Source organism: Bison bison, unplaced genomic scaffold (genome assembly GCF_000754665.1).
Source record: "Bison bison bison isolate TAMUID 2011002044 unplaced genomic scaffold, Bison_UMD1.0 scf7180017864062, whole genome shotgun sequence".
NCBI lineage: Eukaryota > Metazoa > Chordata > Mammalia > Artiodactyla > Bovidae > Bison > Bison bison.
In genome coordinates this window covers 2,089,620-2,113,217 of record NW_011494634.1, presented here as the reverse complement: position 1 = coordinate 2,113,217, position 23,598 = coordinate 2,089,620, and the positions used below count along the sequence as shown (strand labels likewise).

General features: G+C 38.9%; 1 protein-coding gene across 1 annotated transcript in view; it reads right to left on the bottom strand.

The window, feature by feature from the left end:
* NEDD1 (neural precursor cell expressed, developmentally down-regulated 1) overlaps positions 1–23,598 on the bottom strand; it is a 52,253-nt gene that overhangs the window by 4,731 nt on the left and 23,924 nt on the right. The window contains exons 7-13 of the mRNA XM_010836304.1: positions 20,414–20,615; positions 19,859–20,054; positions 16,671–16,799; positions 10,763–10,810; positions 9,403–9,605; positions 8,212–8,365; positions 6,887–7,043 (exon numbers count right to left, since the gene is read on the bottom strand). Coding sequence (XP_010834606.1) covers positions 6,887–7,043; positions 8,212–8,365; positions 9,403–9,605; positions 10,763–10,810; positions 16,671–16,799; positions 19,859–20,054; positions 20,414–20,615 — 1,089 coding nt within the window. The remainder of the gene's footprint in view (positions 1–6,886; positions 7,044–8,211; positions 8,366–9,402; positions 9,606–10,762; positions 10,811–16,670; positions 16,800–19,858; positions 20,055–20,413; positions 20,616–23,598) is intronic.

Genomic DNA, 23,598 nt, shown 5'->3' with positions numbered 1-23,598 from the left:
TGATAGACAGAGTGCCTGATGAATTATGGAATGAGGTTCGTGACACTGTACAGGAGACAGGGATCAAGACCATCCCCATGGAAAAGAAATGCAAAAAAGCAAAAAGGCTGTCTGGGGAGCCCTTACAAATAGCTGTGAAAAGGAGAAAAGTGAAAAGCAAAGGAGATAAGGAAAGATATAAGCATCTGAATGCAGACTTCCAAAGAATAGCAAGAAGAGATAAAAGCCTTCCTCAGCAGTCAATGTGAAGAAATAGAGGAAAACAACAGAATGGGAAAGACTAGAGATCTCTTCAAGAAAATTAGAGATACCAAGGGAACATTTCATACAAAGATGGGCTTGATAAAGGACAGAAATGGTATGAACCTAACAGAAGCAGAAGATATTAAGAAGATGTGGCAAGAATACACAGAAGAATTGTACAATAAAGATCTTCATGACCAAGATAATCACAATGGTATGATCACTCATCTAGAGCCAGACATCCTGGAAGGTGAAGTGAAGTGGGCCTTAGAAAGCCTCTCTACAAACAAAGCTAGTGGAGGTGATGGCATTCCAGTGGAGCTATTTCAAATCCTGAAAGATGATGCTGTGAAAGTGCTGCACTCAATATGCCAGCAAATTTGGAAAACTCCACAGTGGCCACACACTGGAAAAGGTCAGCTTTCATTCCAATCCCAAAGAAAGGCAATGCCAAAGAATGCTCAAACTACTGCACAATTGCACTCATCTCACATGTTAGTAAAGTAATGCTCAAAATTCTCCAAGCCAGGCTTCAGCAATACGTGAACCGTGAACTTCCTGATGTTCAAGCTGGTTTTAGAAAAGGCAGAGGAACTAGAGATAAAATTGCCAACATCTGCTGGATCATCGAAAAAGCAAGAGAGTTCCAGAAAAACGTCTATTTATGCTTTATTGACTATGCCAAAGCCTTTGACTGTGTGGATCACAACAGACTGTGGAAAAGTCTGAAAGAGATGGGAATACCAGACCACCTGACCTGCCTCTTGAGAAACCTATATGCAGGACAGGAAGCAACAGTTAGAACTGGATATGGAACAACAGACTGGTTCCAAATAGGAAAAGGAGTACGTCAAGGCTGTATATTGTCACCCTGCTTATTTAACTTATATGCAGAGTACATTATGAGAAACGCTGGGCTGGAAGAAGCACAAACTGGAATCAAGATTGCCGGGAGAAATATCAATAACCTCAGGTATTCTGATGACACCACCCTTATGGCAGAAAGTGAAGAGGAACTAAAAAGCCTCTTGATGAAAGTGAAACAGGAGAGTGAAAAAGTTGGCTTAAAGCTCAACATTCAGAAAACAAAGATCATGGCATCTGCTCCCATCACTTCATGGGAAATAGATAGGGAAACAGTGGAAACAGTGTCAGATTTTATTTTTCTGGGCTCCAAAATCACTGCAGATGGTGACTGCAGCCATGAAATTAAAAGAAGCTTACTCCTTGGAAGGGAAGTTATGACCAACCTAGATAGCATATTCAAAAGCAGAGACATTACTTTGCCAACAAAGGTCTGTCTAGTCAAGGTATGGTTTTTCCAGTGGTCATGTATGGATGTGAGAGTTGGACTGTGAAGAAAGCTGAGCACCAAAGAATTGATGCTTTTGAACTGTGGTGTTGGAGAAGACTCCTGAGAGTCCCTTGGACTGCAAGGAGATCCAACCAGTCCATTCTAAAGGAGATCAGCCCTGGGTGTTCTTTGGAAGGACTGATGCTAAAGCTGAAATTCCAGTACTTTGGCCACCTCATGCGAAGAGTTGACTCACTGGAAAAGACTCTGATGCTGGGAGGGATTGGGGGCAAGAGGAGACAGGGATGACAGAGGATAAGATGGCTGAATGGCATCACTGACTTGACGGACGTGAGTCTGAGTGAACTCAGGGAGTTGGTGATGGACAGGGAGACCTGGCGTGCTGCAATTCATGGGGTCGCAAAGAGTCGGACATGACTGAGCAACTGAACTGAACTGAACTGAACTGAATACATTTTTAAATGTTTTTCTATACAGATCTTTACCATCCTTAGATATCCTCCCAAGAATCTTATTTTTTCTATCGCAACAATTACAAGTACTTTTTAAAAAGTTTCTCTTCTGTTTTTAACTATGACAAATGCTGTATTGAAAACACAAAGTAACAAAAACAAGAAGTGAAGGCATCATAGAACCACTAAGGTAACCAGGGCTGGTAGCTTTACAGTCTTATAAACAAGGGGATCTACTAGGTAAGCTTCACAACTACCTCTGTTCACCTCTGGGGGATGAGCTGATTCCACAGTACGGGGAAAAGAGACGGGGAGGAAAGCAGTGGCCCAGAGTCTGAGACAGTCTCACTGGGTTGGGGAGTATTAGAATTCAGAACTCCCAAGGCAGCCAGAGCTGCAAGGTTTCTGGGAAGGGGGTATCAGTAGAAAATAAACCTGAAACTGTGCAGTCTCCCCTCAAGACATCTTTGACTCCTAAGCTGTGCCTGTACTGAAGTTAGATGGCAGGAAACCAAACATAAAGTGGCCGCTAAAGAGGAGGAAAGGATCTTGGAGGCCTTGTGATGCTTTAGAATTGGAGGTTTAAAGCTCAGAACCCACCAAGACAAAAAACCAGAAACAAACTAAAAACCCAGGAAGTGATTTGCTTGCTAGAGGAAACTTAAATCTTGAAAGACAACAGAAGTAAACCTGCAGGCTTCTGCTTAGGATGTAAGGTCTCCAACTCTAATAATGAGCAGCAGCCAGATAACCTATAAAATCATACATTTCAAAATAAATTCAACTTTGAGTACAAAGAAATCTAAGTGAATTTAAATCCAGAAAATGGTGAGTCCCTCCAGAAGAAGAGAGACCCACAATTGTTTTCATCCTTGACAAGAGCAGTGTGTAAAGAAAGCTGCCACTGACAGGGTAAAGAGAACTAGATGAAACTTCTCTAGATCTTTAAAGGCCAAGTGAAGACTGCCACAAGCTTAGAATCCCAAGGAAATCCCAGCCAAATGTAAAGTCTCCATTCACTCAACAACTTTTCACCATAGGCCTTCACTGAATGCTCTGTAAAAATTAGGGGCAAAGCAGGAGGGCTCAGAGAGAGTGCCCCTGGGGCACAGATGCACAGAGCCTGGTGAAGACTTAGGACAGCAGAGGAGAACCCCTGAAGCATGAAGGCCCTCACGGAAAAGGCGGCCTCCAGGCTGAGGGGGAACAGCTAGCAGACAGCCCCATCTGTAGCTTGTTCTAAGTAAGGTCTGGCTGGCAAGACCTACTAAAGGCTGAAGTAAGAGCAGCTGAATTTACAGAAATCCTCTGAGTCATTCCGGGTCCTCACCGGGTTTCTAAGCAGAGGCTGCCTATGGGTGGCGGAGGGGAAGCAGAGTGGAGAGGGGCCCCTAGCCGCCCTCACTCCCTAGGTACAGGCACACAACGCAAGCTGAAAGCTGAAGGCAGGACAGTGATTTCTTTCTAAATTTGCCCCAATGTAACTGCTCCCTTTCTGTGTTTTCAACAACTGTTTTGTTCCACATTATATTACAGCTGTATCCAGACAATTCTGCTATTTTTTTCCCCACAGACACATTCCTGAAATAGCTCATATTTTTAAAAACTATGTATGGAAAATAATAGGACCAGATTTTTTTAAATGTGGTATGTGCATATAACAGAATATTATTCAGCCTTAAAACAGAAAGAAATTGTGACATGTGACAACACGCATGAACCTGGAGGACACAATGCTAAGTGAAATAAGCCAAACACAGAAACACAAATACTGCATAATCCCGTGTGCATGAGATGTCTAATAAAATAGTCATGAGATATCGAATAAAACTCATGGAAGCAAGGAACAGGATGATGGGTGTTGGGGCTGGGGAGAAGGGGAAACAGGGAGATGCTAATTGAGGAACAGAAAATTTCAGTTTCACAAAATGAGTAAGTTCAAGAGGCCTGCTGTGCAACACTGTGTCTACAGTTAACAATACCATTATGCTATACACTTGAAGTTCCAAGAGAGTAGATCTCATAGCAAGTATTCTTACCATAACACTGAAAAAAAAAAAGAAAAGAAAAGAACACAATTTAAAGGAAAAGAACTCTGGAAGATCACTCAAAATCTATACAAACTTTGCAACCAGAGTGCTAACAGAAACAATTAAATCCTAGTAAAAATACTAGCACAGCTTAAATATTGAATAATCAAAGATTTTACCCTAAAAAAAAGTGAGGGTTACTTGATAAAAGGGGAAAGAAGATAAGAGAAAGGACTGGGGCTCTCAAGCATGAAGGCAAAAATAAAATGCCCAAAGATGAGGAAAAAAATCACAAAATAAGCACTTCCTAACACACAGCACATAGCCAAATCAAGTTAAGAGGAAGGGAAGAGAAAGAGATGGACATAGACAGGTGGCTTGCAGCCTTTACCTGTGTTCATGTTCTTTGTTTTGACAGCTGTTACACAAACCAAGAAAACTTCCTCATCATACTATCATCGCTGCCCTATTTACAAATGAGTTACTTCACATCAAAGAAACACACATCACAGCAGGACACACTATACCTGTCTTAATTAAACTATAATGTCTTTGTGGGCAGATCACCTGTTTTTGTATCCTCAGTACCAATACATATGAGGCACATTATAAATGTTAAAATGATACAAGAAAATGAACAACCCAATCAAAAAGTGGGCAAAAGAACTAAATAGACATTTCTCCAAAGAAGACGTACAGATGGCTAATAAACACATGAAAAGATGCTCAACATCATTCATTATCACAGAAATGCAAATCAAAACCACAATGAGGTATCATCTCACGCCGGTCAGAATGGCTGCTATCAAAGTCTACAAACAATAAATATTGGAGAGGGTGTGGAGAAAAGGGAACCCTCTTACACTGTTGGTGGGAATGCAAATTAGTACAGCCACTATGGGGAACAATGTGGAGATTTCCTTAAAAAAACTGGAAACAGAACTGCCATACGACCCAGCAATCCCACTGCTAGGCATACACAACGAGGAAACCAGAATTGAAAGAGACACATGTACCCCGATGTTCATCGCAGCACTGTTTACAATAGCCTGGACATGGAAGCAACCTAGATGTCCATCAGCAGATGAAAGGATAAGGAAGCTGTGGTATATATACACAATGGAATATTACTCAGCTATAAAAAGGAACACATTTAAGTCCATTCTGATGAGGTGGATGAAACTGGAGCCTATTATACAGAGTGAAGAAAGAGAAAAACCAATACAGTATATTAACACATATATGTGGAATTTAGAAAGACTGTAACGATGACCCTATATGCAAGATAGCAAAAGAGACACAGATATAAAGAACAGACTTTTGGACTATGTGGGAGAAGGCGAGGATGGGATGATTTGAGAGAAAACCATTGAAACATGTATAGTACCATATGTAAAATAGATGACCAGTGCAAGTTTGATGCATGAAGCAGGGTACTCAAAGCCAGTGATCTGGGACAACCCAGAGGGACGGAGTAGGGAGGAAGGTGGGAGGAGGGTTCAGGATGGGGGGACACATGTGCACCCGTGGCTGATTCATGTTGCTGCTGCTGCTGCTGTCACTTCAGTTATGTCTGACTCTGTGTGACCCCATAGACGGCAGTCCACGAGGCAGCCCCTGGGATCCCTGGGATTCTCCAGGCAAGAATACTGGAGTGGGTTGTCTCCAATGTATGCATCTATGCTAAGTCGCTTCAGTTGTGTCTGACTCTGTGTGACCCCACGGACAGCAGCCCACCAGGCTCCTCTGTCCACGGAATTCTCTAGGCAAGAGTACTAGACTGGGTTGCCATTTCCTTCTCCAGGAATCATGTATGGCAAAAACTACCATGATAGTGTAAAGTAATTATCCTCCCATTTAAATTAATTAATTAATTAATTTAAAAAGTCAAATTGATTATTTTTCTTTAGAAATATATTTAACATTTAATTTTTTTTCAAAACATTTTTAACATTAAAAAGAAACATGTAACAACAAAAACTGCACATCTTCTCCAACATTCTTGCTCGTGATATCCCAAATCTGAGCAAGAGTACTAAGTAAGTAAAGGTCAGAAAGGGAAAAAAAAACGTAAAAAGATTCTGATAATTGAAAAGAGCTTTCAAAATATATTGAGAAGACACGTAAAAGACTAACATTCTAGAACATTCTTACAATGTTCAAAATTCAGAATGAGAAGACAAGGACAGATCCAAGCAAGAACTTTTTAAAATTCTGTGTTAATGTTCTCTGTGTGTGTTAGTTGCTCAGTTGAGTCCAACTCTCTGCGATCCCATCAACTGTAGCCCACCAGGCTCCTCTGGCCATGAAATTCTCTAGGCAAGAACACTGGAGTGGGTAGCCATTCCCTTCTCCAGGGGTTCTTCCTGATCCAGGGATCGAACCTGGGTCTCCTGTGCTGGGGTCAGATTCTTTACCGTCTGAGCCACCAGGTATATTCTGACACATTCTATTTGAAAATATTCAGAATTCCTTTAAAAATGTCTTTCTCTACCATATTACTGCACATAGCATAGTTAACAGGCAGTCTATAAATACTGTAGGAATCCCATTTGAGTCTATCAGAATCTGTCCACATTTTAATGATAAAAAAATTCACAGTGGCAGCTAGCTGCCACACTCTCAAGTCCTCTGTTAACTGCCCCAGGGAAACGTGCCTTTCCCTAGCTGATAGAAAATAAACTCGGCACTTAAAGAGTCACAAAACTCATCATGTCTTCTACGTTTTTACAGATTCTAGAACCTAGGCTAAAGTAGTCACCACCACCATTACTCATAGGTACGGTTTTACACCTAACAATAAAAGCTAGTCAAAGTCTAGATAGAAAGAGTAATTTCCCAATTACCTAAAGTCATCCAGAGTTTCCTGTATCATGTTCTGAATAAAACGGATCTGAACAGATGACAACGGTGCATTTGGCCGACTATTTCCAATGGTATCAACGATTTTTTCTGATAGTGAACCAGCAACTCCAGCAGTGACAGAGGATGCTATCTTTGGATCTGAAATAAAAATTTGAGAAAATATTAATAGTCAGCTTGGACTAAGAGACATCAAATATGATTCAGCATGAGAAAGCATGAAAAACTGGCAACACCCCCTCCCCACCAAAAAAAAAAACCAGCGCTCCCATGACATTTAGAAAAATTCACTGTCTGGAACACAAGTCTTAGAAACTTTCTATGATGTCATTTCTATAAGTCATTCATATATATATATAAATTGCCAACTGTCTAATGTAATAACATCTGACAGAGGAATTAAGTCTTAAAGGATCGCTGAACCATTATCTCTTACAAAAAATGAATGTGACGAGCTGCTGGATAAACCAAGACTATTAGAAACAAACAGAAGGGACATAGGAGTAAAGTAGTTCTCAGGCAAAGCCCTAGAGTTTAAGCTAATGCAATATATCCACAGAAACCTCAAAATACAGGTATCTATATAAAAGAGCTCCTTCTATACAAAGAGTTCTTTTGTATAGATAACTCCTATCGCTAAACCTAATATTGCTTTAAATGTGACCAAGTTTTTAGGGTCTCTGCCATGAACTCTATATAGACAGAACTTTAATATGGAAAAAGAAAAAGACATTTTCAGGTAGTTAATGACCCTATATTATATTCCTATCTGTACCACAGTAGACAAGACACTTACATATTGGATTGAAAATGAAATTCATACCCAAAGAATACCAAATTAATGTGGTTGAATTTAACCTTTCGTTTTATTGTCTTCTAGTAAGAGAGTCCAGAGAAGGCAATGGCACCCCACTCCAGTACTTTTGCCTAGAAAATCCCATGGACGGAGGAGCCTGGTAGGCTGCATGCAGTCAGTCCATGGGGTCGCTAGAGTCGGACACGACTGAGCGACTTCACTTTCACTTTTCATCTTCACGCATTGGAGAAGGAAATGGCAACCCACTCCAGTGTTCTTGCCTGGAGAATCCCAGGGACGGGGGAGCCTGGTGAGCTACCATATATGGGGTTGCACAGAGTCAGACACGACTAAAGTGACTTAGCAGTAGCAGTAAGAGAGTCACGCACTAGGGTCACAAATTTTAAATTCCTGTAACTTTTTCATCTGTGATCACTGTCAACTTATCCTTTACAAGTTAAATAATGGGAGTTTTCAACTTAACACTCAAACATCAGAAGTTTATGTTCTTACTTGGAGTTGAGGATCCATTGCCTGGAGGTTCATTTATTAACTGGGCTTCAATTTCTTTTTCTGGCTTTTCAAATTTCTCAGGGCTTCTTGTTTGGTTAGATGATGGAGAGGCATTTAGATTTCCAGTTTCAGCACCGGAGATCAACTTTGCAAACTTCACATTTAAAATAAATAATTAATATATAAATTCTGGTTTTATCCAAAGGACCTACTGTAAAGCACATGGAACTCTGTTCAATGTTATGTGGCAGCCTGGATGGGAGGGGAGTTTGGGCGAGAATGGATACACGTATATGCACAGCTGTTCACCTAAAACTATCACAACACTGTTAATTAGCTATACCCCAATACAAAAGTTAAAAAATTCTGGTTTTATCCATATTACCCATATAATTTGTATCTACTTTTCTCTATTTTTCCCCAGTAAATAGGGTCAGAAAAAGGAAGAACAGAAAGGAATCTTGAAGGAGAAAAGAAAATGTTGCTAGGGCCATGGCAAAATAATTAACTTTACTAATCAAAAACAATTTTGATGATTTTGATGATGACAAGGAAAAGCTTATTTACTAAGAATCTGCTGTTGAATATCATTTAAGATGGCAATCACAGGCCAAAAAGTAAATAAAAAATAAATCCCCAAACTCTCATGTGATAACTAGTCAGGAATATTTGAAAAATAAGTCAAAGGATTTTCATATTTCTTAAATATCTTTTCAATACCATTCTAAAAGATAAATATGAAAATAGACATACTAAACAACAGATCCTACTAGATTACAGCAGAAGGTAATATGATGAATCACATTCTCAGCACCGTCAATTTGCTCTAAGACTTAGGGTAAAAGCACCAACTTGGTGCTTTGTGCTGCAATGGAAATACATTCTAAAAGAATTCAGGGATAAAATATTCTTACAGACAGTTAAATCAAGTATCTTGTCTTAGGGGAAAAACAGTGTAAGATTATACCTGCTGTTACCTCCAACATATCCAAAGACAGATTTCAAAAGTGTTCTTCAGTTTTTAGCATGTGACATCAAGACTTAAGAATATTTTCCACCTAGTAAGTGCACAGCACTGTCAATAATTAGGACATATCCAGTGGCAGCTGCCTGCTTTCTAGTGATGAGATGCATTATACTTGCTAGTAATAAACACACGCAGTGAGTTCAATATCATTTACAGGCAGATACCTGCTTGAAGGAGTCTTTAGATTCCTGTTTTCCCAGATACATTTTCTTAGATTCAGCTGTCAGATCATGATTTTCATTTTCTTCTTTCCCAGGAGACCCCATAAAGACATTAAGAGGACTAGAATGCAATACTGAAGTGCTTGAAACTACTGGATTTTTTCTTGGAGGAAACACTGAGTTCAACTGTGGTAGAAAGTCAAGGCCTGAAAAAGAAGAAAAAAGCCAGCACTTACATGGACTGTCCCCCAGTCTTGCATATTTAAGAAAAGCACTTAACATAATAGATACGTTAATATAGTAGGAAGACATGGGATCTGGATTCAGAAGACAAGTTCACTTGTCAGCTCTACCCCTTACTTCATTTGAGTTTTTGGGGTAAGAGTTGTAAAACTGTTTGTGACTGTTTAAGTGATCTATAAGTATGAATGATGATATCCACTGCCCTAAATGTTGAGGTATAAAAGAGAAACTGTATGTGAAGATATGCCAAAAACTGCAAAGCATGATGACTGTTTTAGTCAATAAAAATGTTTGATAAAACTGTCAATTTGGTATGTATCTGTGGTGGATCTTGGTAAACAGTCTCTAAGATGGCTCCTCAAGATCCCTGCCTCCTCCCAAGGATCCACAGCCTCATATAATCACCTCCCTTAGAATGTGGGTTGGACCTAGGAACTTGCTTCCAAAAAAGAGCACATAGCAAAAGTAGTGGACCTCACTTCAAACATACTGTGGCTTCCATCTTTAAAAAAATATTTTATTTATCTACTTTGGGCTGTGCTGGGTCTTCATTACTGCACACGTGCTTCTCACCACAGTGGCTTCTCGTGTTGAGGCGTACAGATAGGCCCTAAGGCATGGGCTTCAGGAGTTGTGGTGCACGGGCTTAGATGCTCTGCGGTATGTGCAATCTTCTTGGACCAGGGATCAAACCTTTGTCCCCTGCATTGGCAGGCAGATTCTTAACCACTGGACCACTAGGGAAGTCCTTTAGCGTCCATCCTGAGTGCTCTCTCCATCTCACAACAGCTCTGAGTGAAGTCAGCTGCTATGCTGTCAGCTGCCCACATGAGTAAGGACTGGTATCTTTAACCAACAGCCACATGAATGAATTTGGAAGCAGATCCTTGCCCAGTCATACCCTGAGATGACTGTAGTCCTGTTGACACCCTAGTTAAAGCATCATGAGATACCTGATGCCAAAGGCATCCAGCTAAGCCATGCTTGGATTCTTAATCCACAATTATATGATATAAATATTCTTTTAAGCTTCAAAATGTTGGGGTAATTTGTTACACAGACGTAGATAACACAAAATCACTTTTAACATTGATAAAAAATACTTCTCAACGGTTCTTACCATCTCCTTTGCCGATGGACTCATCACCTCCTTTGCTAACTACAGCATCTATAATAAAATTAGAAAATAAAATTTAAAAAATAAAAGAAGCCACAACAATTGAGGTTTCCTATCCGTTCCCTAAAGAGTTCAGAGACTAATGATTTTACGAAGAAAAATCTAAATGAAGGTAAAGCTAGTACTCCTAAAAATTCTCTTTTCACTCTTTTACCTTCATGCATAGTAGCAAATATGAAAAGATAATTCTATGATATAGAGTCATTTAATGAGACAACAAGGTATACTAGAAAAAGCACTGGAGAAGGTTCCAAAGACCTGTCATCCAGGTCTACCTGTACCACTTAACAGTTTTGTGACCTTGGACAAGACTTTAATACAATTATGCTTCAGTTTCTGTATCTATATAATGAGGATAATGTCCCGACCACCTCAGAAAACTGTTTTAAGGATCAACTGAAATAATGTAAAAATATTTTGCAAACAACACAATGTTAATTAAAAATATAAGGTTTTATCAATATCTTTTCAATGACAGAGTATGTTTAAGAATATTTCATTATTCATTTATCAAGTAACAACCAAAAACTGCTTATCTCAATTTTAATAGATTAACATAAAAATGGGGAAAGGTCATTTAAAAATTCACCAGAAATTCAAATGGTCAATGAATTATCATACATGATTATCACATGAGTAGGACTCTCATCCATATCTCCATTCATTCATATCTCTGTCTGCATGTGTGTATTACATCTAGTAATCATACAACACACATTTTTAGAAGTTATTCATTTTTTCCTAATAAAAGCAAAAGTATTATTTAAAAAATGAAGAAATTGAGGAAAAAAGATTAAGCCTTTTACCTAAGTAGTATTGACTCTTAGAGATTAAAATTCAAACCTCTTGACAGTGAAACCAGTACTATATTTAGTATCCACATTTTTTCTTATTAATATCAAACTCTAATAAATGGAAGGGCATATGGCTCAAATTCTAATCATATCTTCTTTAAACAGCAAAAGCAATTAAAAGGGAGTTTATATCCTGTACTTTACCATCAAACACCATTAAATAAGATTTTATTTATAACTCAAACACTTCTAAAAAGCCCCTTTAATTAGAAAATTAAATTCAAATTAAAAATTACTCCAGCGATTCTCATAAACAAAGCTCCCCAATTGGGTACTAAACTCCAAAACCTTTCTGATCTCCAGCCCAAGCCACTTCTATCTTTGCCCATCTCTTTCCATGGGTGAATTTAACTCAGATGACCATTATATCTACTACTGCGGGCAGGAATCCCTCAGAAGAAATGGAGTAGCCATCATGGTCAACAAAAGAGTCTGAAATGTAGTACTTGGATGCAATCTCAAAAATGACAGAATGATCTCTGTTTGTTTCCAAGGCAGACCATTCAATATCACAGTAATCCAAGTCTATGCCCCAAGCAGTAACGCTGAAGAAGCTGAAGTTGAACAGTTCTATGAAGACCTACAAGACCTTTTAGAACTACCACCCAAAAAAAGATGTCCTTTTCATTATAGGGGACTGGAATGCAAAAGTAGGAAGTCAAGAAACACCTGGAGTAACAGGCAAGTTTGGCCATGTAATAAGCAATGAAGCAGGGCAAAGACTAATAGAGTTTTGCCAAGAAAATGCACTGGTCATAGTAAACACCCTCTTCCAACAACACAAGAGAAGACTCTACAAATGGACATCACCAGATGGTCAACACTGAAATCAGATTGATTATATTCTTTGCAGCCAAAGATGGAGAAGTTCTATACAGTCAACAAAGACAAGACCAGGAGCTGACTGTGGCTCCGATCATGAACTCCTTATTACCAAATCCAGACTTAAATTGAAGAAAGTAGGGAAAACCACTAGACCATTCAGGTATGATCTAAATCAAATCCCTTATGATTATACAGTGGAAGTGAGAAATAGATTTAAGGGCCTAGATCTGATAGAGAGAGTGCCTGAAGAACTATGGAATGAGGTTCGTGACATTGTACAGGAGACAGGGATCAAGACCATCCCCATGGAAAAGAAATGCAAAAAAGCAAAATGGCTGTCTGGGGAGCCCTTACAAATAGCTGTGAAAAGGAGAAAAGTGAAAAGCAAAGGAGATAAGGAAAGATATAAGCATCTGAATGCAGAGTTCCAAAGAACAGCAAGAAGAGATAAGAAAGCCTTCCTCAGCAATCAATGCAAAGAAATAGAGGAAAACAACAGAATGGGAAAGACTAGGGATCTCTTCAAGAAAATTAGAGATACCAAGGAAACATTTCATGCAAAGATGGGCTTGATAAAGGACAGAAATGGTATGGACCTAAGAGAAGCAGAAGATATTAAGAAGAGGTGGCAAGAATACACAGAAGAACTGTACAAAAAAGATCTTCATGACCCAGATAATCACGATGGTGTGATCACTGACCTAAAGCCAGACATCCTGGAATGTGAAGTGAAGTGGGCCTTAGAAAGCATCACTATGAACAAAGCTAGTGGAGGTGATGGAATTCCAGTGGAGCTATTTCAAATCCTGAAAGATGATGCTGTGAAAGTGCTGCACTCAATATGCCAGCAAATTTGGAAAACTCCGCAGTGGCCACACAACTGGAAAAGGTCAGCTTTCATTCCAATCCCAAAGAAAGGCAATGCCAAAGAATGCTCAAACTACCACACAATTGCACTCATCTCACATGCTAGTAAAGTAATGCTCAAAATTCTCCAAGCCAGGCTTCAGCAATACGTGAACCGTAAACTTCCTGATGTTCAAGCTGGTTTTAGAAAAGGCAGAGGAACCAGAGATCAAATTGCCAACATCCGCTGGATCATGGAAAAAGCAAGAGAGTTCCAGAAAAACATCTATTTATGCTTTATTGATTATGCCAAAGCCTTTGACTGTGTGGATCACACCAGACTGTGGAAAATTCTGAAAGAGATGGGAATACCAGAACACCTGACCTGCCTCTTGAGAAATCTGCAGGTCAGGAAGCAACATTAGAACTGGACATGGAACAACAGACTGGTTCCAAATAGGAAAAGGAGTACGTCAAGGCTGTATACTGTCACCCTGCTTATTTAACTTCTATGCAGAGTACATCATGAGAAACGCTGGACTGGAAGAAACACAAACTGGAATCAAGATTGCCGGGAGAAATATCAATAACCTCAGATATGCAGATGACACCACCCTTATGGCAGAAAGTGAAGAGGAACTCAAAAGCCTCTTGATGAATGTGAAGGAGGAGAGTGAAAAAATTGGCTTAAAGCTCAACATTCAGAAAACGAAGATCATGGCATCTGGTCCCATCACTTCATGGGAAATAGATGGGGAAACAGTGGAAACAGTATCAGACTTTATTTTGGGGGGCTCCAAAATCACTGCAAATGGTGACTGTAGCCATGAAATTAAAAGACACTTACTCCTTGGAAGGAAAGTTATGACCAACCTAGATAGCATATTCAAAACTAGAGACATTACTTTGCCAACGAAGGTCCGTCTAATCAAGGCTATGGTTTTTCTTGTAGTCATGTATGGATGTGAGAGTTGGACTGTGAAGAAGGCTGAGCGCCAAAGAATTGATGCTTTTGAACTGTGGTATTGGAGAAGACTCTTGAGAGTCCCTTGGACTGCACGGAGATCCAACCAGTCCATTCTGAAGGAGATCAGCCCTGGGATTTCTTTGGAAGGAATGATGCTAAAGCTGAAACTCCAATACTTTGGCTACCTCATGCGAAGAGTTGACTCCTTGGAAAAGACTCTGATGCTGGGAGGAATTGGGGGTAGGAGGAAAAGGGGACGAAATAGGATGAGATGGCTGGATGGCATCACTGACTTGACGGACGTGAGTGTGAGTGAACTCCAGGAGTTGGTGATGGACAGGGAGGCCTGGCGTGCTGCAATTCATGGGGTCGCAAAGAGTCAGTCACGACTCAGCAATTGAACTGAACTGAACCCCTCAACTATGTAGTATGACCTCTCGTCATTTTGAAATAAAGGAATCCTTCCTCTTTTATTAGATAGAAGTAGGAATTTGGGCAATTTAAGGAGTCATTTTCAAGCCAGGGTAAGGCAGAAGACACTTGAAGAAAATTTTGAAAGACAATTTTAAAGTAAAAAATTAAATTTTATAAGATCATGAGTTCAGTTCAGTTCAGTTCAGTTGCTCAGTCGTGTCCGACTCTTTGCGACCCCATGAATTGCAGCACGCCAGGCCTCCCTGTCCATCACCAACTCCCGTATTCACCCAAACTCATGTCCATTGAGTCGGTGATACCATCCAGCCATCTCATCCTCTGTCGTCCCTTCTCCTCCTGCCCCCAATCCCTCCCAGCATCAGAGTCTTTTCCAATGAGTCAACTCTTCACATGAGGTGGCCAAAGTACTGGAGTTTCACCTTTAGCATCTTTCCTTCCAAAGAAATCCCAGGACTGATCTCCTTCAGAATGGACTCTTGGATCTCCGTGCAGTCCAAGGGACTCTCAAGAGTCTACTTCAACACCACAGTTCAAAAGCATCAATTCTTTGGTGCTCAGCTTTCTTCACAGTCCAACTCTCACATCCATACATGACCACTGGAAAAACCATAGCCTTGACTAGACGGACCTTTGTTGGCAAAGTAATGTCTCTGCTTTTCAGTATGCTATCCAGGTTGGTCATAACTTTCCTTCCAAGGAGTAAGCGTCTTTTAATTTCATGGCTGCAGTCACCACCTGTAGTGATTTTGGAGCCCAGATAAATAAAGTCTGACACTGTTTCACACTGTTTCCCCATCTATTTCCCATGAAGTGATGGGAGCAGATGCCATGATCTTTGTTTTCTGAATGTTGAGCTTTAAGCCAACTTTTTCACTCTCCTCTTTCACTTTCATCAAGAGGCTTTTTAGTTCCTCTTCAAGATCATGAGTGGACATAATAAATTAAACACACTGATGCTGCTGACATTTAGATTCACTTCTGTTTTTCATTATTATAAATAAACCGTAAACACAAATCTCTGAGGGTTTCTCTGAATATCTTCTAAGGTAAATTTATAGAAATGGAATTAACAGGACGAAAAGTATGAATATTTATGTGTGCCAAATTATCCTCTAGAAATTTACCCCATACTGTTGATAAAACTGTTGTTAGTAGTGAGACTATCCCATTAAAGAAAACAGTATGAACATTAGCACCAAAAAAAGTACAGCCAAACCATGTGCCTAGTTCATAGAAAGTAAACAACAATGATACATAATGTTCCTGTTTAAAAACTGGCAAACGTTTTTTTGTTTCATTTTTTAGGCTTATTTCTTTTTAATGGCAATGCTTACTAGTGATGTGGGGAGAGGAGAGAGGGAGTGAGTGGGTGAGTATGTATGTGTGTGTGTGAACACCTACTAGCTATGGAGAGTGAGTAAGAGTGTGTGTGTGTGTGTGTGTTGGGGGTACTTTCATACAGTTAGTGTAAAAGATGAGGCAATCTAACCCCCAGCCATATTTCTCCATGAAAACCCTTAATACCAGTTCCTAATAATCAAAGAAACATTTTTTTTATGTTAGGAAGATATTTTCTGCCTATCAAAATGTCCAAGATTTGGGGCAGACTTTCTTAGAAATAAATACAAGTAAAAGAATGTCTGTGGAGGCAGAATGTCCTGGAAGAAACTTCAGTGGAAATGAAAAAGGCTAACTTAAGAGCGATTTGTTTGGTTCCCATGTGAAAACTATTAGCATATATTTTAGAAAGATGGCATTTGAAATCTCAGGGCAAAGGGAAAGATAACACCTCAGGGACTGAGAAAATCAGCAACTGTCATGAATAGCATGAGACTGAAGCTATTATCCACATCTTATAGCCAGAATAAAAACATTATGGCCCCCAGAGCAAGAGAACATGATCCTCTGATCTGAACAGACTTACCATCTCTGACAGGTGAGAACATGTCACCTAAACTACTTTTTCCAGAATCATCAAAGTTGGAGAAATCCTGGTTTTTCCCACTCTCTGCTTCCTTTGATAAAGTATCGGTGTTTATGCTTCGAGGCAGACCTTATAGAAATTGGATATAAAAATAAGTTATTATATTGAAATAAGTTTATCATGAGAAGCTAGGAACTAAAAACTGTCTTACCTATATCATTGGCAACACTAAAACTAAACAACAGCTCAGTTAACCATCATTTTCATGGAATGAAGGGCTCCTCAAAAGCAACTAACTTATTTATGTAACACCACTTTTTAAATCTATTTTGATAGCACTTTTCTAAATATTTTATGTAGTTTTCTTATACAAAGTATACTGAGCACAGCTTACTTTTGTTAGTGACTCAGGATCATCTACAATGATTAAAAAATGTCTCCAAGGCATAAAGTACAGCACCAAACACACAGCAGTATTCAAATGATGTTGATTCCCTTTCCCAACTTACAGTGAATGATCTCTTCTTTTCCCTTCTTTATCTTTTTCTTCACTAACAGTGGGAACCTAACATTGCTCTTAGCATTACTGACCTTAAAGGCCTTCACTAATCTTAGGACAGCTTCCAGACAGGAAGGAAACCAGAATACCAAACTCATAAAGAACAGCACAGTAGACTAATAATAGAGACACGCAGCTATGCAGAGAGTGTGCTTTCTCTCTCAATATGACTTTAGGGCAGGGACGTTTTAAGAGGAATTCTGCAGGCTCAGTAACCTCTTGCTCATTTCTGGGTCAAGGATTGAGTTCTAGAGAATCAAGAACTTTGATGAAACCTTGGCACTTGAATCAGCAGCATATTTCTGTCCTTTGTTTTTAAAGGTGTTTTATTTGCCATCTTGGTCCCAAATGAAACCTGAAAAATCCTGGGATAAAAACAAAGATTTGCTCTGTTCAAAATATTAAAAAATGTCCAAGCCTGGCTAATGAAATAAACCTAACCAATAGTACACTCATAGAAAGTTAAAATATGACCAAACATTTTTATCACCATCACAAAAGGGTGTTTATACCAAGTGTACAAATGGTTAAACGGAGGAAATTTCCTCTCTTTTTTCTAGGTCCTTAACATATTTGAATGACTAACTCTAGCCTCTGGAACTTTATGAAACAGAAGCTTGGTATCATTTGAAAATAGTGTGAAAGTCTAATTTTTCACTTCTTAAATGGCTGTTTCCTACAGAAAAAGAGCACTAGCAAAAAGCCTGCAGAGGTTGTTTTCAATAACTAAATTAGGATGCCTTCAGTAGAAAGCCATATGAACTGTTTCAATTTTTAAATTTATTTTACATGATGCTTAAAGTAATAGTAACAATAATGATTGTAATGACAATATTAACAACATTATAATTTATTGGGTGCCTACATCCACCAGGCACTTTTGATACATTTTCTCCAATTTTCACAATAACTCTAAATGTTAAATATTATCTATGGAAGAGAAAAATGAGACTCCAACAAGTGGTTAAGAAAACTGCCCCCAAAAAAGAAAACTGCCTAGCATCATCCAGGTAGGAAGGTGCCAGTTCTAAGACCGAAACCTAATATATTCTCAATGCTTCAGAGGGGGGAGAAAAATGTATATCTGTGTGTGTGAGCTGAGAGAGGGAAGATGATGAAGCAAATGTGGCAGAGTTTACAAAATGGTGAATCTGCTGAAGGACATACCAGAGCCCAAGAGTTCTTTGCAGTGTTATTCAAACTTTTCTGTAAGTCTGTGATTATTTCAAAATAAAATTAATAAACACAAAGTTCTAACTCTTTGGGAGTACACAGTAAGCATTCATTTTGCCAGAAACTGCTAATCAGCCAAGAATTATCATTAAATAATGGCCCTGTAGACCTAAGTCTAGAACATCTAATTAGTGTTGCCATTGTTACATATAACCTTCCTTATGAAAAATTAAATGAAAGACACTGAGACTTCAGCAAGCTTGCAATAAATGATAGAATCTTTATTTTGTTTAATTTTTGAAAATTATGAATAAAATAGTAATTTTGAAAAATGCCAGTTCTCATAATATAGTTAATGCAACATTTATTCTTTTAAAGAGACAGCAATAGTATTCATTCCTGCAAGTTCTTAAATAAGAAACCTATTATTTTTATATAATTTATAATGATTTTTATGTAAGGATGATACAGATATTCACAGATAATTTATAGTGAATATACTTACTATTTGTTTAAAAAAACTATTCTACACTATTAAGACTAACAAATTAAAGTTTTGCTTATACTTGGAAATAGTAAATTTTTTTATAGGAAACTAAAAAACAACAACAAGCATTTGTGTTCAAGTTAAGTACTTATCCTGAAAATCAAAAAAGACATGAGTACTTTCAATTCTGATAAGAGTACTTTGGCGACATACTGGTATATCATGCAGATTTTAAAAAATATGTTGAAAGTTGACAGTACAGCATAATTTCTTAAAATAAAAACAAAAAGGCTTTCAGGAATTTAGGGAATTATTTAATGTAGGTGAAGAGTATTTTCTACAAGTATGGGGAAGCTTATCATCACATTATACCTTTACATAGTCTAAATGAACTCTTATTTAAGAACTGATAAGATTATCAGAATAGAAATTATTTAAAAATTACAACATTTTCATTCCCTTTTATTTAACAAATGACAAATTTACTGCTTAATATGTGCCAGGCACTATTCAGCACTTAAATATATTCATTTCACCACCTGATTTACTTTCCATTTTGAAATATGAAGTAAAAGAGCCATTAATAGCTTTTTTTTTTAAACTAAGAGATCAAATCATAATGAAACCATCAAAGTTTCATATTCTCTATTGATTCAGCTAAAGAATCTATGAAAAGTCATCTAGTCCATAGCAGTACTTCTGATTGGGCATTATTCTACTTTTAAGATAATATTTCTTAAAACAGAAGTTCAGCTAAACAGAATAAGTGAAGAATCTTTCATGAATTTTTTTAAAAAGTTAGAGCTAAAGTAGAACTTATCACTTTTTCAATTCTCATTATCTACTAATAATTTTACCCAAGTCCTCAAGTGAACTGAAATTCTAGGTTCTTGAGAAAAGTGATAATGACATTCATTTGGGGAGGAAACAGGATGGGAACTCCAAATACTATATATAAACAACAGTTACCTGCTTTGTCCTGAGGAGCAACTGCTCCCTTCCCCACAGCGGCTGCCGTGGGCTGTGGCGGAACTGTGGCGATGGATGTGGTAGCTGCCTCTCTGACCACTCCAGGATTCTGGGCTCCTCCTCCGCCAGCGCTCACATTAGCAGTGCGTTTGTTCACAGCTGTGGGCTTATTTGAACAGCCCTTATTCAAACCTGACTGAAATGTAATGGAATATGTAAAAAGCTCAGGTTTCTAATGCTCCATACTATACATTAATATTTTATAAATTCCCTATTCATTTAAAAAATATTTTTTTCCCTTAGAAATCTTAAGCTCACTGATGGACGTGAGAGTATCCCTCTGAACCATAAAAGCCTTTTATAGTTTTAAAGAGAGAGAATTGTGAAAAGTACAAAAAAATAAATGAATAAAAGTTTTAAAACTAAGTATCAAAAGGATTTGTACTAAAATTATTAAAAATGTTTTGATATGAATGATTCTGAAGCAAAAGTATGACCTCTATACTCTGATCTAGATTTATTTAGTACAATCAAAAAATGCTGAAACTATCTTACCTTAGAAAGAACAGTGGAGTACTGAAATGCTATACATTGCACAGATGTCTTATGTGCACTGATGGTTTTAATTGGTGATTTCAGCATCCTTAAATCATATTGATATATTTTCCCACGGGAGGATCCAATAGCCAAAGTGGCTCCATCAGGCATGAAATCCACTGCAGTCAGGGGAGCATCAGCCACTAAAGTTTTCACGAGCCTTTGGAAAGGACAGCAAAGTATATATAGATATGTGGATGTGTGCATATAAGCCTATACAACATAAATAACTGTAAACAAAAACCAAAGTTACTTGGAATTCAGCAAAGTTATTTACTTAGAATATCCATCTCAAATACCTGCCTAAAGCAGAAGTTTAGAATTAGACCTAGAGACATTTCTAATATAAGGAACTGCTAAACACTCCATCCTATTTTTCTATTCACTTCTAACAGATACATTCTGTACTTTCTAGAAACAGGACCTATTTCTTGAGTAATTATTATTTTGGCAGTGAATATGACTCCACAGGTAAGGTCTCTATAGCCTCAGGGTTCTGGAGAAGGGAATGGCAACCCACTCCAGTATTCTTGCCTGGAGAATTCCATAGACAGAGGAGCCTGGTGGGCTATAGTTCTTGGTGTCACACAGAGTCGGACATGACTGAGCGAATAACACACATACACACACAACCTCAGGGTTAAGGAGGCTCTAAGTGTCTCCTTTCCATTTAGGGACCTGCTTAGGCCTCAAGAGGACTGTGACCTTTGACAAGGAAGCAGCTGCCACTTTGCTCTTAGTTCTGCATCTCTTAACCCAAAAGCTAGAACTCATGAGGCTTAACTCTGCTGGAAGCTAAGCTGAGCTCCTGGCTAGGGTGTCTGGTATATGAGAGGAATGGCTTACTATTAGGGTTTTCAGTAAATCAGCTCAAAATAAAAGAATAACAAAGAATAAGGGGAAAAAAAATAAGAAGAGTGAAATAAGTAACAGTAAACTTTAAAAGGGGGCTTACAGTAGGTCCTTCCCTAGTAGTACTATTACATCATTTCTAGTTCTCTTCACATGATACTGGTAGGTGTCTTGAATATACCTCCAGCACTCCTGAAGCTTTTTTTTGTTTGTTTTTTTAAGCTAACCAAGCACACTTATAACTGTAAGAAGGACAAGAAGGCATAAGAGCCCTTGCTTCTCAGAGAATCACATACCCTTAGGGGTTCTCAACTGGGGGTAATTTTGCTACCTTTGCTAATTTGAGGAGGACTATTAACATCTATTAGGTGGGTGCCAACCTAACTGTGGTTTCAGACTGTGATTTTTAAATCATTATAACTAGGCTCAAACACATCTTTTTTTAAAATTAAAATAGGAACCATTAAAATCAACACATTTTTGCCAACAACAAGTAACTTTATCCCTGGGGCATAAAAATCCATGCTTCAGGGTTCAACGAACTCCAGGAAAGCAATTTTTGCATCCTGCTGGTTGTAGAAGCATTTTCCCTGCAAAAAGTTGTCAAGATGATTGAAGAAGTGGTAGTCAGTAGGCGAGAGGTCAGGAGAATATGGTGGATGAGGCAAAACTTTGTAGCCCGATTCATTCAACTTGTGAAGTATTGGTTGTGTGACGTGTGGTGGGGTGTTGCCATGGAGAAGTGGGCCCATTCTGTTGACCAATGCCGGCTGCAGGCATTGCAGTTTTTGGTGCATCTCATCGATTTACTGAGCATACTTCTCAGATGTAATGGTTTCACTAGGATACAGAAAGCTGTAGTGGATTTGGACCACCAGATAGTGACCATGACCTTTTTTGATGCAAGTTTGGCTTTGGGAAACGCTTTGGAGCCTCCTCTTGGTCCAATCACTGAGCTGGTCGTCACTGGTTGTTGTACAAAATCCACTTTTCACTGCACATCACTATCCAAACAAGAAACGGTTTGTTGCTGTTGCATAGAGTAAAAGAAGATGACACTTCAAAATGATTTTTTTAATTTTCGGTCAGCTCAGGAGGCACCCACTTACTAAGCTTTTTCACCTTTTCAATTTGCTTCAAATGTCGAGCAATCATAGACTAGTCAACACTGAATTCTTTGGCAACTCTCAGGTAGTTGTAAGAGGATCAGCTTCAGTGACGCTCTCAGTTGGTCACTGTCAACTTCTGATGGCTGGCCACTACACTCCTCAGTCTTCAGGGCTCTCGTCTCCTTTGCAAAACTTCTTGAACCACCACTGCACTGTATATTTGTTAGCAGTTCCTGAGCCAAATGCATTGCTGATATTGTGAGTCGTCTCTGATGCTTTCTGACCCATTTTAAACTCGAATAAGAAAATCACTCAAATTTGCTTTTTGTCTAACATCATTTCCATGTAAAGTGTAAAAGTGTTAGTCACTCAGTCAAGTCCAACTCTTTGTAACCCTATGGACTGTGGCCCACCAGGCTCCTCTGTCCATGGAATTCTCCAGGCAAAAATACTGAAGTGAGTAGCCATTTCCTTTTCCAGGAGACCTTCCCAACCCAGGGATCAAACCCAGGTCTCCTGCACTGCAGGTAGATTCTTTACCACCTGAACCACCAAGGAAGCCCAACATCATTTCCATAGTCTAAAATAAATATAAAATAAACAGCAGGGACTTCCCTGGTGGTACAGTGGCCAAGACACCATGCTCCCAATGCAGGGGGCAGGGTTTTGATCCCTGGTCAGGGAACTAGATCTCACATGCTACAATTAAGACCTGGCAAAGTCAAATAAATAAATAAAAATAAATATTTTTTAAAAAACAGCAAGTAGTCAGTTCAGCTCAATTCAGTCGCTCAGTCGTGTCCAACTCTTTGCGACCCCATGCACCACAGCATGCCAGGCCTCCCTGTCCATCACCAACTCCTGGAGTCCACCCAAGCCCACGTCCATCGAGTCAGTGATGCCATCCAACCATCTCATCCTCTGTCATCCCCTTCTCCTCCAGCCCTCAATCTTTCCCAGCATCAGGGTCTTTTCAAATGAGTCAACTCTTCACATCAGGTGGCCAAAGTATTGGAGTTTCAGCTTCAACATCAGTCCTTCCAATGAACACCCAGGACTGATCTCCTTTAGGATGGACTGGTTGGATCTCCTTGCAGTCCAAGGGATTCTCAAGAGTCTTCTCCAACACCACCGTTCAAAAGCATCAATTCTTCTGCGCTCAGCTTTCTTTATAGTCCAACT